Genomic DNA, 16,430 nt, shown 5'->3' with positions numbered 1-16,430 from the left:
TCCCCTGACCTCAGTGCTGGAGAAGACCATTAAGCAGAAAACTAAAGAAACCGATTTTACATCATTTCCCAGGTGGAGAACAGTTGGCATGTAAGCCCCTGACCAGTGCCCAGCCTCTCCTCTGTCAGTCTATCTCACTCTTGGGTACCATGTTCTTTGTTCTGTCTTAACTGCAACTCATTCTTAAACTAGATTGCTTTTAAAAGAAGACTAAATAAAGTTTCCCTTAAGTTATTTAGGTGGTGCTGGGGCTGCTGGGGCTGCTGGGGGCCTGATAAAAGACACAAACACGCCAACGGGGGGCCTGTACCGAGCAGCCCCAAGGTCCGCCACCTTGGTGCTGGGGCTGCTGGGGGTATCAGAGACACAAACCCGCAGGCCCGGCACCCAGCAGACCCAAGGCCTTCAGGGCAGCACTAAGGAGCAGCAAGCCAAGCGGTAGGAAGCAGCAAGCAGGTGGGCAGTAACAAGGGAGGGGTCCCGGACTGCAAGAGGGCACATGCTGGGCTAAGGGACCCCCCCACCCATCCCCAGTGCACGAATTTCGTGCACCGGGCCTCTAGTTAAACTATATTAACTTTTCTCCGTAATTATACAGGAACACTCTGCTAGACATAGACTATGCCTTATATTTCTGTGCAAACTCCATAGCAATCCATTCAATTCCATTCATTCAACAAATATTTATTGACACCCTTCTATGTGCCAGGTACTATTCTAGGCTATCTTTCCTTAGTGTAAAGTGATAATTAAATATTCATTGTAGTATTCCCTTACCAACCAACTCTGGACAAACAGCTACCCGCCACGTTTGGTGCTACACTGTCCTTCCTATTATCCATCCTACCCAAACTTGAAGGACTTTGCCACTGACCCCTATCAAAATCACTAGATATACTTTTACAAGATTTTTAAGAAGAATTAAACTACCATATCATCAGTTTCTTTTTTTTAATAAATAATCTCTTCTTCCATTTGTTTCTCCAGTATCTAATTTATAAAGTTCTTATAGTACTTGGTATATTCTACTATGTATGTACTTATTTGTGTGCATGTCTTACCTTGACCCAACTAATATAATAAAAGGCTAATATGCAAATTGAGCAAATGGCAGAACAACTGGTCGCTATGATGTGCGCTGACCACCAGAGGGCAGACACTCAACGCAGGAACTGCCCCCTGGTGATCAGTGCACTCCCACAGGGGGAGTGCCGCTCAGCCAGAAGCCAGGCTCACAGCTGAGGAGCGCAGCAGCGGTGGTGGGAGCCTCTCCCACTGCCATGGCAGCGCTAAGGATGTCCAACTGACAGCTTAGACCTGCTCCCCTGAGGGCTCCTGGACTGCAAGAGGGCGAAGGCTGGGCTGAGAGAGCTCCCCCCCACCCCCGCCCCAAGTGCACAAATTTCGTGCACTGGGCCTCTAGTATATCATAAGCTTTCCAAAGGCAGGAACCATGGCTTATTCAGCTCTGTAGACCCAGTACATTTTTACCATGTCTGGAACCTGACATTGCTAAATGAATAATTGATAAACAGAATAGCAGTTCCTTAAAGCAGGAGTTGCCAGGCTCACCTGTATTTTCACCAACCAGTTCACAAGAGAGGCCCTCATGTCACTGTTGATCTCAGTCTGACTTCTCATGTAATTTTTAAGTCTGAACTTTTCCTGGTGGCAATAAGAAAGAAATGTTAATAAACTATTCTTATAGTTCAAAAATTGTATCTGAGGAAAAAATATTTGCAACTAATATCTCAGAAAAAATATAACTTAACATAATTAACTTCTTCACTATTTAACTCATTTTCAGCTGGTATCTGATAAAGGCAGATCAAAGTATACTTTCCCAGTTCTTTGAAAAAGGGACACACATGATATTCAAGTGTCACAGTGGATACTGAGGAATCCAGGGGGAAGACAGGCAGAAACATATCTATGATTAGATGAATATCAAAAAGGTTCTGCCTCCTTTTTGAAATTCAACCTAAAAGCACAATACCATTCTATGTAGAGCAATGCTTCTCAAACTTTAACATGCATATATACCACTTGAGGATCTTTAAAATTCACATTCTATTTAGAAGGTCTGGGGTGGGTCTAGGTTTTTGCATTTCTAACAAAATCCCAAGTGAAACCTATAGTGCTAAGCTAAGGCCCACACTTTTGGCATAGCAAAGTTTTCTCTTACTTCCTCTAAGGTGTACTAGAAAAAAATGTAGGCTCTAGAGTCAGCTAATCAAAAGCTATGTCTCTAGTGAAAATTAGAGTTATTCATTCTCCCTCTCATGCACGGCCTGCTAAAATTCTAGTTGGCACATAATCTTGGTCCCATCTGTTCTGTTGAAAGAGACAGGGGAAAAAACTTGAAATTGATGAATATTAGTAGTAAAAGAGACTGGCAGATTTCAAAGGAGGAAGAAAATTTCACCAGGTTGGAGAGGTAGAACAAAGGGTGTGATTTTATATATGATGCCAGAAACTTGCATAGAGAAAGGAAAAGATCTCTAATAGCAGCTACTCAGAGGAGACTACTTGACCATTTTTGTGTCTGAGACTGTCTCCTCAGCAATTAGAGGTGTAGGCTTATGTTCCCCTAGGTAATAATACTTTATTTCATATCCCAACTCTACCACATACTAGTTGTGTGACTATGGACAGTTTCCCCCATCTATAAAAAGGAGATAATAGTACCTACCATCATGAAATTAATGGGAGAATTAAACAAAATAATGTCTATAAATTCCTTAGCACAACGTTTAACTCATAGTAAGCTACCAGTAGATGTCAGTCGTTGCCCCCCTTTCAACTCATATTTGAAGGATGAAGTGATGAGGAAATGAGAACTAAAAATCATTCTTATCACCCCACCAGCCATCTACATACCTCTCTCGCCTTCATGTAGTTGAAGATCTCCTTGGAGTATGCTAAGTTGAAAAATGGATCATAATGGCTCCCATCAGTCATCTCCAGTATTGTTATCTGATTGGAAATCACCAAAAAGTCATATTAGGAGAAAGATTCCAAGGAAGGCTTAGCATATGCACATAAACAATGACTTCTTTCTTTCCACTGTCATCTTCTACTGAGGTTCTTCAAGCTTCATACATCCTGGACCATAACAGAGCACCCTTGCACCCTGCAATCCTCATGCTGCTGAGTGACCAAGATATGCTTAGTCCTCCTTGTACATGTCTGCTCTACCCTAGGAATCTGGCACCATTTTTACAGGTAAGCTCAAGATTCTTCAACAACACCGTTATTTTACTATTTCGTCTTATGTCATCTGTCTTCTTAGGTTCCTTGTCCCAAAGCTTTAATCTGGCCCAAATCATATTCTTGGTAGCCTTTTCCACCATTCTACACCTTTATTCAAGTTGTTTTGCCTACAAGAGGGCTATTTCTCTTTCTATTTGCCAAATCTCATCCCTTTACCCTTTCAATTTACAACTTAAAGAGCATCTTCCTTAGGAGATGCCTCCGTGAACTTTACCCATCTTTGACTGAAGCCCACTTGAATTCAGATTGCAATTACTAAGAAAGGCAATTTCCCAAGAAGTAAATACTACTGCAAAGCCTATATATATTTATATACAGTATTACAGGCTCTTGTGGGTATTCCTAGAATAAACACTCTCTAATTGCTTAGGTGAATCACTATGCCAATTAGAAAGTCAAGAGGTTCTACAAGGCCAACTTGATTTACTATAGCTTATAATATATAGCTCAGTTTCTGTTTAAGAAAAAAAAATCTCTTTGCTAGCAGCTACCTCCAGGACAACAAAGAACATTTAATCTAATGTAAGAAGAGAGCAGAATACCTTTATCTTTGATACATGGCGCCAATAGGAGAAACGTTTTTTGGAACTGGATTTATGAGCACTGTACTTCCTTTTGGTTTTATACTTGCTCAAACTAGTCATGTTGCCAAAGTTGGACATGCCTGTTTGGGATTCAGGGGGAGAGTTGAACACATGTGAGCTGTTATTAACTTGGAGTGTTGATAAATCTTTAAGAAAAGTGTCTTCCTTTTGGGTGGGATTATCTTGCAAGGTTAATGGCTCCTCAAAGGACAACTTCTTCCTAGCGGTAGATTTCTTATTCAGCATCTTTAAATTGAATGAGTCATTGATGGTAGGCTTCCCCTGAAAAGTTAATTCTTCAATGATGAGGGGATCCTTCTCAATGCTGGGCTTCTGCTGCAAGGACAATTGCTTCTTCAAGAGGAACACCTCCCCTTGAGCAGTGGACTTCTCCTTTAAAGATAATTGACTCTCTGTGCTTATTATTGCCTCAGTGGAGAGCTTCTTCTTCCGAATCAATGGTTTCTTCAAAAGGAAATCCTCTTCAGTGGTGCTTTTCTCCTGAAAAATCAACAGCTTCTTCAAGGAGTCCTCTTTGGTATCAGTGATATGCTTCTTCTTTAAAGATAACAGCGTCTTGTCAATTGCCTCCTCAGTTGAAGACTTCTTCCTAAATGGCCCTGGCTTCATAACAAAGAAATCCTTATCTTTGCCAATCATATTCTGCAAGTCCAATACTTCTTGGCAGATGGACATCATTATTTGAGTGGTGTACTTTTTCTTATTTAAAGATAATGGCTCCTTGCTGGAGATTGCCTTATTTGTGGTATGTTTCTTCCTAAAGGAAACTGGCTCCATAAGAAATTCATCTTTACTGTGAATATTCTCCTGCAATGCCCGAGGCTTCTTCAAGAGGGCTACCTTCCCCTGAGTGGTGTGCTTCTCTGGCAACACAGATGATTCCTTGAAGAGAAACTCCTCCTCAATGGTAGGCTTCTTTTTAAAGAACAATGGCTCCTTAATGAGTGACTTCTCTTCAGAAATGGTCTGCAATACTAGTGGCTTCTTCAAGCAGGATAGCTTATCTTCAGTGGTACGTCTCTTTGCAAACACTACCACCTCATTGGGGGTCGCCTTCTCAATGGTACGCTTCTTCTTAAAAACCAAAGGCTCCTTTAAAAGTGACTCCTCCTCAGTTGGATTCTTTTGCAAGGCCAAGGGCTTCTTTAAGACAGACATGTCCCCCTCAGCGCTATGCTTCTCTTGCAACAGAAGTGGCTCTTGGAAAAGGAACTCCTTAGTGGTAGACTTATTCTCAAAAGGAAATGGTTCCTTATGGAGAAACTTCTCTCTGGAGGTGGCCTTCTGCAATATTAGTGGCTTTCTCTTATAAGACACCTTCTCCTGAGTGGTACACTTATTTAAAGTTGATAGCCTCTCGGTGCTGGTAGACTCCTCAGTTTTAGGTTTCTTCCTAAAGTCCATTGGCTCTGTAAAAGAATCCTTTGCAATGTTATTGTCTAGCGAGGTCATTTCCTTCACACAGCAGAACTGCTTAGTGGTAGACTTATTCTCAAAAGGAAATGATTCCTCATTGAGCAACTTCTCTCTGGAGGTGGCCTTCTGCAATATTAGTGGCTTCCTCTTATAAGACACCTTCTCCTGAGTGGTACACTTATTTAAAGTTGATAGCCTCTCGGTGCTGATAGACTCCTCAGTTTTAGGTTTCTTCCTAAAGTCCATTGGCTCTGTAAAAGAATCCTTTGTAATGTTATTATCCAGTGAGGTCATTTTCTTCACACAGCCAAACTGCTTAGTGGTAGACTTATTCTCAAAAGGAAATGGTTCCTCATTGAGCAACTTCTCTCTGGAGGTGGCCTTCTGCAATATTAGTGGCTTCCTCTTATAAGACACCTTCTCCTGCATGGTACACTTATTTAAAGTTAACAGCCTCTCAGTGGTGGTAGACTCCTCAGTTTTAGGTTTCTTCCTAAAGTTCATTGGCTCCACAAAAGAATCCTTTTCAATGTTATTGTCCAGCGAGGTCAATTCCCTCACACAGCAGAATTGCTTCTCTTGACTTATATACAACTTCGTGGAGGATAATGTCCTCTTAGCGAAAGTTGCCTCCCCAGTTTCATGCTTATTCCCAAAAGTCACTGGCTCTGAAACAAACTCAAAATCACTCTCAGTCTCCCCCAGAAAGGATAGTGGCTCCACAGATTCAAATGTCTTATTCCAATTTATGTCCTTCTTTAAAGATAATGACCTCTTGATACGGGTTGTGTCCCTAGTAGTGGGTTTCTCTTTTAAAACTAATGACTTTTTAAAAAGAGATGCCTCCTCAGTAGTGGGTGCTTTAGAGATGGTAGATATATTCACAGTGAGTGGTTTCTCCACAAAGTTTAGTACCGTGGTGGTAACTGCTGATGATGAGGGTTCCAATTCATATCTGTAAAGAAAACAATATCTGGGTAAGAAGAATGTAGTTCCTAGAATCTTCACCTACCATCTCATTTTGTTGCCAAATGTACTAAAGGTATGAAAGTGAAAAGGCCTTCAACTCCAGGAGACAGATTAGAGTGTAAAAATCAATGCGTACCATAGTGAATTAACTAAATAGCACAGTTTATAGTTTCTATGACCTACATCCCCTAACTTTTCTGAAAAATTTCTCATGAAATCCATGCTATACTTTTAGAATATATGATTTATTACCTTTATTTATATGTAAAGGCTTTCATTATAATACTTACCACATTTTATGAGTTATCTGCTTACATATCAGTCTCCCTCACTAGCTGCAATTATTTGTCTTTATATATCAGAACTAGGCATCTGGTAAAATTCAGGTTGAAATTAATATTTTTGAAAGCTTATGAGAGAGGATTTTAAGAGAGAAGTGTATAAGAGGCTCAAGAAGGCTTATAAGTAAAAGCTGGGCACTTAACGTTGGTGGTATCTAACCATAGTCCCTTTACTCTAGACTATTCACAAGGTATTTTCTCAGTGGACATGAAAAGACCAAAATAAGCATTGTTCGCACGTGTCAGATGCAAAGCTTTGTTTTGTATAGGAGTTCATGTCCAATCAGAGTGAGTAACCTGGTGTAACTAAATCATTGGATGACTAGAAATCAGAATAAGAGAGAGGATTAAAAACAAATACAATCATCAATCTGCACAAGAATAAGTACCTCCAAGAGACTATGTATCATATGATTCCATTTATCTGAAACACCAAGAATAGACATATCCATAGAGGATATTCATAACAGAAAGTAGATTGGTGGTTGACTGGGGCTGAGAAGGGGTGGGGTCTGGGAAGGGAAAGGTAGAAAGGAAGACTGAAAAGGGAAGGGATTGCTAATGGGTACGAGTTTCTTTTGGGGGGGGGTACAGAGTATTGGAAAAGTTCTAAAATTGGATAGTGGTGATGTGATGGCTATACAACTAACTCTATGAATATAATACCAAAAAACAATGAATTATTTTTAAAAAAGAAGTGCCAGCTGTATTAGTAGAAATTGACAAGCTGATTCTAAAATTTATATGGAATTTCAAGGAACCCAGAATAGCCAAAACAATCCTGAAAAAAGGAACAAAGTTGGAGGCAATTTCAAAATGCCTTACAGAGCAACAATAACCAAGATAGTTGTGGTACTGATATAACTACAGATATGTAGATCAATGGAATAAAATTAAGAGTTCAGAAATAAACACTTAACAATCAATTTTTGACATGGTTGTCAAGACAATTAAGTGGAGAAAGATTAGTCTATTTAAGAAAAAGGTACTAGAACAAGTAGATATCTACATGCAAAACAATTAATTTAGACCCCTAACATACACCACCAACAAAAATTAACTAAAAAAACCTAAGCTAAGAGCTAAAACTTTAAAACTCTTAAAAGAAAATCATAAAAATAAGCAAAGAAAAAAAAAGGTCATGGACATAGTATGGTGATAACCAGAGAAAAAGGGGGGTGGGGGAGGTAGAAGAGGGTAAAGGGGGATAAATAGTGATGGAAGGAGAATTGACTTGGGGTGGTGAACAAACAGTACAATATATAAATGATGTATTATAGAATTGTACACGTGAAACAAAAAAATTCAATAAATTTTTTTAAAAATAAAAATTTAAAGACATAAATCTTTATAACCTTGGATTTGGCACTGGTTTCTTTTTAAATATGACACCAAAAGCATAAGCAACAAAAGAAAAATATAAATTGAATTCCTCAAAATTAAAAATGTTTGTGTATCAAAGGACACCAACAGGAAAGTGAAAATACAACCCACAGAATGGATAAAAATATTTCCAAATCATTTATCTGATCAGAGGCTTAGAGTATGCAAAGAACTCTTACAAATTCAATAATGAAAAGCTCAATGACTAAATTATAAAATGGGGATAAAGGATCTGACTAGATATTCTTCCAAAGAAGATATGCAAGTGGCCACTAAGCATATGAAAGATGTTGAATGTCAGAGAAATGCAATCTAAAGAAGGAGATACTACTTCACACTCACTAGGATGGCCATAATTTTTTTAAAGAAAGAAGATAGCAAGGGTTAACAGGGATATGGAGAATTAGAAACCCTCATATATTGCTTGTAGGATTGTAAAATAGTGCAACCACTGTAGAATACAGTTTCGCAGTTCCTCAAAGAGTCCAACATAGAATTGCCATTTGACCTAGCAATTATATTCCTAGGAATATACACAAAAGGATCCTATATAATAAAAGCCTAATATGCTAAGTGTCTGGTCATTCAGTCGTCTGTTCAATCAAAGCATAATATGCTAATGATATGCTAAGGCTGCTCAACCACTCGCTATGACATGCACTGATAACCAGGGGACAGACACTCTGACCAATAGGTTAGCTTGCTGCAGGGGTCCAGCTGATCGGTACTGAGCGAGATGGGCCAGACACAGCCTGGGGCCCTCCTGTGGTCCCTCCCCAACTGGCCAACCTTCTGTGTCCCATCCCTCCCCGGCCCTGATCATCCACCAGTGGGGTCCCTCAGCCTGGCCTGCACCCTCTCGCAATCATCAATCCCTTGGGGGATGTTGGAGATACAGTTTCAGCCTGATCCCACAGGCCAGGCTGAGGGACCCCACTGGTGCACGAATTCGTGCACTGGGCCTCTAGTCTATCTACACTAATAAAAGAGAAAGATGCAAATTAACCATCACTCTGCCACTCTGCTACACCTACAAGCCATGCCCACCAGTCAATCAGGAGCGAGTATGCAAATTAACCCAACTAAGATGGTGGCAGCCACGGAGCTGGAGCAAGCAAGAGGCTTGAGTTGTCCCAGGCAATGGAGGAAGCCAAGCTTTTCTCCTGCTCTGACCGGCCCTGGGCTCTGCTCAAGGCTACAAAGTTTCAATTATAGAAGATAAATAAATCCCAGATACTTGTGTCCAGCCCACCCTGGCCACTGCTCAAGGAGGCGCTGAAAAAAAAAGAAAGAAAAAAAGGAGAGGCTGGGAACTTGGGTCGTCGGGGGGCATGGCCAGCCTGTAAATGGCCCTCAGCCCCTCACCCAGGCTGGCCAGGCACCCCAGCGGGACCCCCACCCTGATCCAGGACACCCTTCAGGGCAAACCAGCCAGCCCCCACCCATGCACCAGGCCTCTATCCTATATAATAAAAGGGTAACATGCAAATTGACCCTAACAGCAGAACGACTGGGAATGACTGGTCACTGACACACACTGACCACCAGGGGGCAGACACTTAATGCAGGGGGAGTTCTGCTCAGCCACAGGTGAGGCTGATGGCTGCCAGCACAGTGGTGGTGGCAGGAGCCTCTCCCGCCTCCTCAGCAGTGCTAAGGATGTCCGACTGCAGCTTAGGCCTGCTCCCCGCTGGCAAGTGGACATCCCCCAAGGGCTTCAGGGCTGCCAGAGGAATGTCTGACTGCCAGCTTAGGCCTGATCCCCTGGGGATCCCAGCAGGTGGACATTCCCCAAGGGGTCCCAGACTGTGAGAGGGCACAGGCCAGGCTGAGGGACCCCCCCAAGTGCACAAATTTTTGTGCACTGGGCCTCTAGTCCTATATAATAATAGAGAAACATGGTAATTAGCCATAACTTTGCTACCCTTCCCATTGGCTAATCAGGGCGATATGCAAATTAACTGCCAGCCAAGATGGTGGCCAGCAGCCAGGCAGCTTGAAGCAAACAGGAGGCTTGCTTGCTTCAGTGACGGAGGAAGCCAACATTCCCCACCTGCAGCTGCTGGGCTCTGAGCTTGCAGTTTAAGAAACACTGTTACAAATATAGAAGCTAAACAAAACCCCAGAAACCTGCTTTCAGTCAGCCAGGATCTCAGAGCTGGAGTTGAAACAGTATTTCGATTATAGAACCCAAACAAACCAGATACCTGCTTTCAGCAGCCGAGGTCTCAGAGCTGGAGCCGAGCCTCAGAGAGAAAGCTGGCTTTCAGTTCCAGTGACAGCCATAGAAGGTAAATAAATCACAGAATAAAAGAAAAAAGAAAAAAAGGACAGGTTGGGAGCTTCAGTTGCCCGCCAGCCTGAAAACGGCCCTCAGCCCCTCACCCAGACTGGCCAGGCACCCCAGTGGGGACCCCCACCCTGAAGGGGGTGTGACCAGCTGCAAACAGCCATCATCCCCTCACCCAGGCTGGCCAGGCACCCAAGCGGGACCTCCACCCTGATCCGGAACACCCTTCAGGGCAAACCAGCCGGCCCCCACCCGTGCACCAGGCCTCTATCCTATATAGTAAAAGGGTAATATACCTCCCAGCACCAGGATCAGCGGAGCAGCGAGGCCTCCCGAACCCGGGATCAGTGGAGCCATGAGGCCTCCTGGCACCGGGATCAGTAGACCCTCCCAGCACCGGGATCAGTGGAACAGCAAGGCCTCCCAGCACCGGGATCAGCGGAGCAGCGAGGCCTCACTGCCCCTGTGTCAAGCAGAGCCACAAGGCCTCCCAGCACTGGAATCAGCGGAGCCACGAGGCCTCCCAGCACTAGGATCAGCGGAGCCGCGAGGCCTCCTGGCCCCTGGAGCAGCGTGACAGGGGGCAGAGCCCAAAGCCCCTGATCGGCCCATGCTCTGTGCATGACAGGGGGTGGCGCGGCAACCTCTCCATTGACCCTGCCTTGAGTGTGACAGGGGGCGGCACCCCAACCCCTGATGGGCCCTGCTCTGTGACAGGGGGTGTGCCCCGACTCCCTATCAGCCCTACTCTATGCGTGACGGGGGAGCTCCCAACCCCCCTGATGGGCCCTGCTCTGTGCGTGACAGGGGGCAGCGCCCCAACCCCCTGATCGGCCCATGCTCTGTGCATGACAGGGGGTGGCGCCGCAACCTCCCCATTGACCCTGCCTTGAGTGTGATAGGGGGCGGCACCCCAACCCCCCAATCGGCCCTGCTCTGAGCCCGACCAGGGGCTACACCTAGGGATTGGTCCTGCCCTCTGCCACCTGGGAGCGGGTCTAAGCCAGCAGGTCGTTATCTCCTGAGGGGTCCCAGACTGTGAGAGGGCACAAGTGGGGCTGAGGGACACCCCCCCCCCTGCCGCCAGTGCACAAATTTTTGTGCACTGGGCCTCTAGTATATATATAAAAGCCTAAGTGACTGTTACAAATGAACAATCAGAACAAAAGGTCGACCAGTTGCTATGACGCACACTGACCACCAGGGGGCAGATGCTCAACACAGGAGCTGCCCCCTGGTGGTCAGTGCACTCCCACAGGGGGAGCGCCACTCCGCCAGAAGCCAGAGTCATGGCTGGCGAGCACAGCTACCACGACAGGAGCCTCTCCTAACACCGTGGCAGTGCTACCGAGCATTAGTGGCAGGCGCAGTGAGCTGGGATGAGCATGAGCAGCGTGGTGCTGGCTCAGGCAGGCTCCTCCCTGGCCACCTGCTGCTTGGTGCACTGCTACATCTCTCAGGGGATGTCTGACTGCCTGGCCTGGCCTGGCCTGCGAGGATCAGGCTAAACCAGCAGTCAGACATCCCCTGAGGGGTCCCAGATTGCAAGAGGGAGCAGGCCAGGTTGAGGGACTTCTGCCCCCCCCCCCCCAAGCACGAATCCATGCACTGGGCCTCTAGTTGAAAATAAGTGTTCAAACAAAAACTGGTATGTGAATGTTCATACGAGCACTATTCAGAATAACCAAAAGGTGTAAACAACCCAAATATCCACCAACTGATGAAAGGATAAACAAAATATGGTATATGCATCCATAGGATGGAATATTTGGCAATAAAAAAGGAATGAAGTACTCATACCTGCTACAACATGGCTGAACCTTGAAAACATTATGCTACATGAAAGAAGCTAGACACATAAGACCACAAATTACATAATTCCATTTATATGAAATGTCTAGAATAGGCAAATCTATAGAGATGGAAAATAGATTAGTAGTTGCTTAGAGCTCAGAAGGATGGCAGAATTGAGATATGATAGCTAAAGGCACAGGGTTTCTTTGGGCCTGAGCATAGATCTATGAACCAGGAGGTCATGGATCAATTCCTAGTTAGGTCACAAACCTGAGTTTTGGGCTGGATCCCCAGTAGGGGGTGTGCAGGAGGCAGCCAATCAATGATTCTCTGTCATCATTGATGTTTTTATCTATCTATCTCCCTTCTTCTCTGAAATCAATAACAATACATTTTAAAAAAATAAATCAAGTAGGGCTAACTACTAATCTTCTGGTTTGATTGCTTTGAGTTGGGTAATTGACAAAGTGTCCTGTGGACCTGGCATGTTAATTTTCTTAATTTCCCCAACTTTCCCCCCTTACCATTTGGAACCCATGCTTAGCCCCATTATAGATATCTATCTAACCTATTCTATTCTTCCCTGATGAAGTAATTCCCACTAAAATGAGGAGAAGATATAGAAACGTCTCACTCCACTCTCTAACTCCTCTTCCAATAAAATTTTCCTCAGGGTAAATCCTTTCTCTAATCCTAGATGGGAATACTTAAACCTACCATATTTGCAGAACCTATGAATAGTTCCCTGTAACAGCTGGAAAACACATGTTTTTGGCCTAGGGAGACAGTAATCTCTCTCCAATAACAAGGGACAAACATCCCCTAAAGCTCCTAATGAATAAGTGGACTAGCAAGCTATCAAACAGCTGCTAAGAATCCTCTAAAAATTTAAGTTGCCCCCCAAACTCTCAAGTGCAGATAGTTCAAACAGGGACTGAATTACTAAAAGATAGAAAAGGTGAGCACAAGATCTTTGGGCAAATTCCCCAATGACAACAGCTTTTTCAATATGCAAACACCCCATGGAAAAAGAGAGGGAGAAAAGAAGCCTGTAACATTTTAGCAACCACAGCTGAGTCCACCTCAGCAACCAAAGTTAATGTAGTAATCACCAATATGGCTTATTAAACATGTTTTCAATGAGGACAAAAGGAAGTCAAAAGGATGTCACACACTCTCCTTTACCATCTAAAACAATGCCATCTGTGTCACCTCTTACTTTTTTATATTTATCTCATTGTTTCTGGCCAACTCCAGAGCAGGTGTGTTCTTGTTTATCTTCTTGGAAATGTCTTTAACAACCTCCTTATTGGCTTCCTTCTTGGGTTGGGCAGGTGGACTCTGAGAAGCCTACAAAAAATAGGGGAGAAAAGGCAGCAAAAAAATTGAGAGAACAATAAATTACCCAATAGGTGGCTCATATAGGAAAGTCCTGACCCACATCCCCACCCTAGACACTTTGTTTGAGTGTTCAAGGAATAATCAAAATATCTCACAACCAGTACAGTAGTGGTGTGGGCTAATCACAGTGAAAGTTAGCAGAACAGTACAACTGGTAATTATTAGCTAAATAGCAGTCCTAAGTCAAGCATGTCAAACTCACGGCCAGCAGGCCATATGCCTCATTTATTTAAATGATTCTAAGAAATACAGAAAGTAGTTCTTATCTCCATGTTAGGCATACTGGCTGGCAAATTCTCCACAAGATGTTTTGCTAATATCACATTCCACTTTCATCCCAGAAGATGTTCAGAGGTGGGGGGAGGCAATATAACTGGCTTTGCTGCCTGGGTATACTAAGGTCAACTAGGTTTTCAGGGTTGAGCTCTAACACACTACCTATGATACATTTATTCCATTTCATTGAAGGAATATTAAATATGGAACTCTGGAGGAACCAAGATGGCGGCATAGGGTGTAGACCTGTGCATGCTGCCTCCCACAACATCATTGAAACTACCAACTATAAGACAAACAACCACCATTCAGAACCATGGGGAAGTTGGCCCAGTGGAAGTTCTACAACTGGAAGGAAAGAAAAAAGCGCAGTGAGACTGAGTAGGAGCTACAGAGGCGCGCGCCAGGTGGGCTGCAACTGGATGAGCGTTTTTTTTTTTTTTTCAATCGGAAGGGGTTATGAACTCTTGAATCCTCTGGGCTTGCTCGGGGCGGGTCTCTGAGGCCCCAGACCCCACAGGGAGAGGCGGCACGGCCTTGCAGCGATCGGAAAGCAAGGGAGGCTCTGGTGCACAGCTGCTCCTCAGCACTGGGGGATGTGAAGTCCCAGAGTCCCAGAGAGGCGAGAAGCCACGGAGACGCCACCATTGCTATTTGCTCCGTCCTGGCGACTCCCTGAGACCCCGCCCTACTCAATTTACATCCCCATCCAAGCTGTGCCAGAGGCACAAGAGGAAACGCCTGCGCTTTGGCAGCCTAACCCAACAAATTGCAGACTTCAACTCATCGCACCCATGGAAGACACACTCAAGAAGCAGACCCAGGAGAAACACGATGGCGGCGTAAGGTACAGACCTGTGCGTGTTGCCTCCCACAACAACATCAAGACTACCAACCATAGGATAAACAGCTATCACACGGAACCATGGGAAAGCTGGCCCAGTGGAAGCTCTACAACTGGAAGGAAAGAAAGAAGAGCATTGAGACTGAGTAGGATGTGCAGAGACACCAAGTACAGAGCCCAACCCAACAAACTGCAGATTTCAACTCCTCGCATAGAAAGAAGAGCATTGAGACTGATTAGGATGTGCAGAGGCACCAAGTACAGAGCCCAACCCAGCAGGCTGCAGATTTCAGCTCCTCGCATCCGGGAGGGACGTGCTCGGGGAGAGGAGTCGGGTTCAGGAGAGGCTGGGCCTGGCTGGGCTGGCGATGTGGAACTGCTGTACCATCAGGCAAAAAAGCAAGTCCACCAGTTCCAGTCTCACGTGGGACACTGAGGGATGGCAGACGGGCAGTCTGTGCACTTGGTGGAGGGCGAAGTCTGAGCAGGCATGCCAGATGTTCAGCCACCAGGAACACCTGGAGATTTCATCTGGTGGGGAGCCGCCCAGCAGGGGACAGAGTGCCAAACTTCATGTTGCCCCGGTGAGGACGGGACAGCCACAGTGAGGTCGGGATGGCCCCAGTGAGGCCGAAACAGCCCCGGTGAGATCTGGATGCCCATGGAGAGATCGAGACAGCCCCGGTGAGGTCAGGACAGCCCCGGTGAGGTTGGGACGGCCACAGTGAGTTTGAAATGGCACCAGTGAGGTCAGGACAGCCCCGGTGAGGTAGGGACAGACTTGGTGAGGCTGAAACGGCCCCGGTGAGGTCAGAATGGCCCTGGTGAGGTTGAGACGGAACTCAGGGCCGAATGGCCCGTCTGAGGTCGAGACGCACGGTGAGGTGAAACGGCTACTGTTTGGGCCGAAACGACCCTGGTGAGGTCTGGATGGCTCGGTGAGCCGCAATGGCCCCGGTGAAGTCAGGATGCCCCGCTGAGGTGGGACAGCCTGGTGAGGATGAGACAGCACTCGGGGCTAGAATGGCCCTGGTGAGGTCGAGACGGCCCCAGTGAGGTTGAAACGGCCCTGGGGAGGTTGGGACAGCCAGGTGAGGCCGAATAGCCCCAGTGAGACCAGAATGGCCCTGAGCAGGATGAGACGGCACCGGTGAGGTCGAGGAGGCCCCGGTGAGGTTGGGACGGCCCCGGTGAAGCTGAAATGGCCCCAGTGAGGTTAGAAAGGCCCCAGTGAGGTTGGGACGGCCCCGGTGAGGTAGGGACGCCACAGTGAGGTCGAGATGGCATCGGTGAGGTCATGACGGCCCTGCTGAGGTCGGGACAGCGCCAGTGAGGCCGATACACCCCCAGTGTGCCCGGAACGGCCCCAGGAGGATGAGATGGCACCGGTGAGGTCGAGACGGCCCTGGTGAGGTCGGGACGGCCCTGGTGAGGACAGGACGGCCCCGGTGAGGTACGGCACCGGTGAGGTCGAGACAGCCCTAGTGAAGTCGGGACAGCCCCAGTGAGGTCGAGACGGTCCTGGTGAGGTACAGCACCGGTGAGATCGAGACAGCCCCGGTGAAGTCGGGACAGCCCCAGTGAGGCCGGAACGGCCCCAGGAGGATGAGATGGCACTGGTGATGTCGAGACGGCCCTGGTGAGGTCGGGACGGCCCTGGTGAGGACAGGACGGCCCCGGTGAAGTACGGCACCGGTGAGGTCGAGACAGCCCCGGTGAAGTCGGGACAGCCCCAGTGAGGTCGAGACGGCCTTGGTGAGGTACGGCACTGGTGAGATCGAGACAGCCCCGGTGAAGTCGGGACAGGCCCAGTGAGGTCGAGACGGCCCTGGTGAGGT

At 46.1% G+C, this 16,430-nt stretch overlaps 1 protein-coding gene across 1 annotated transcript in view; it reads right to left on the bottom strand.

The window, feature by feature from the left end:
* The window catches only part of CCNB3 (cyclin B3), a 73,477-nt gene that overhangs the window by 21,565 nt on the left and 35,482 nt on the right, over positions 1–16,430 (bottom strand). Inside the window, exons 4-7 of the mRNA XM_023760932.1 lie at positions 13,291–13,421; positions 3,816–6,249; positions 2,881–2,976; positions 1,573–1,665 (exon numbers count right to left, since the gene is read on the bottom strand). Of these exons, the coding sequence (XP_023616700.1) occupies positions 1,573–1,665; positions 2,881–2,976; positions 3,816–6,249; positions 13,291–13,421 (2,754 nt within the window). The remainder of the gene's footprint in view (positions 1–1,572; positions 1,666–2,880; positions 2,977–3,815; positions 6,250–13,290; positions 13,422–16,430) is intronic.

This window comes from Myotis lucifugus, unplaced genomic scaffold (assembly GCF_000147115.1).
Source record: "Myotis lucifugus unplaced genomic scaffold, Myoluc2.0 scaffold_196, whole genome shotgun sequence".
NCBI lineage: Eukaryota > Metazoa > Chordata > Mammalia > Chiroptera > Vespertilionidae > Myotis > Myotis lucifugus.
Note: the sequence above shows the minus strand (reverse complement) of the source record. Positions and strands in the feature narration are given on the sequence as shown.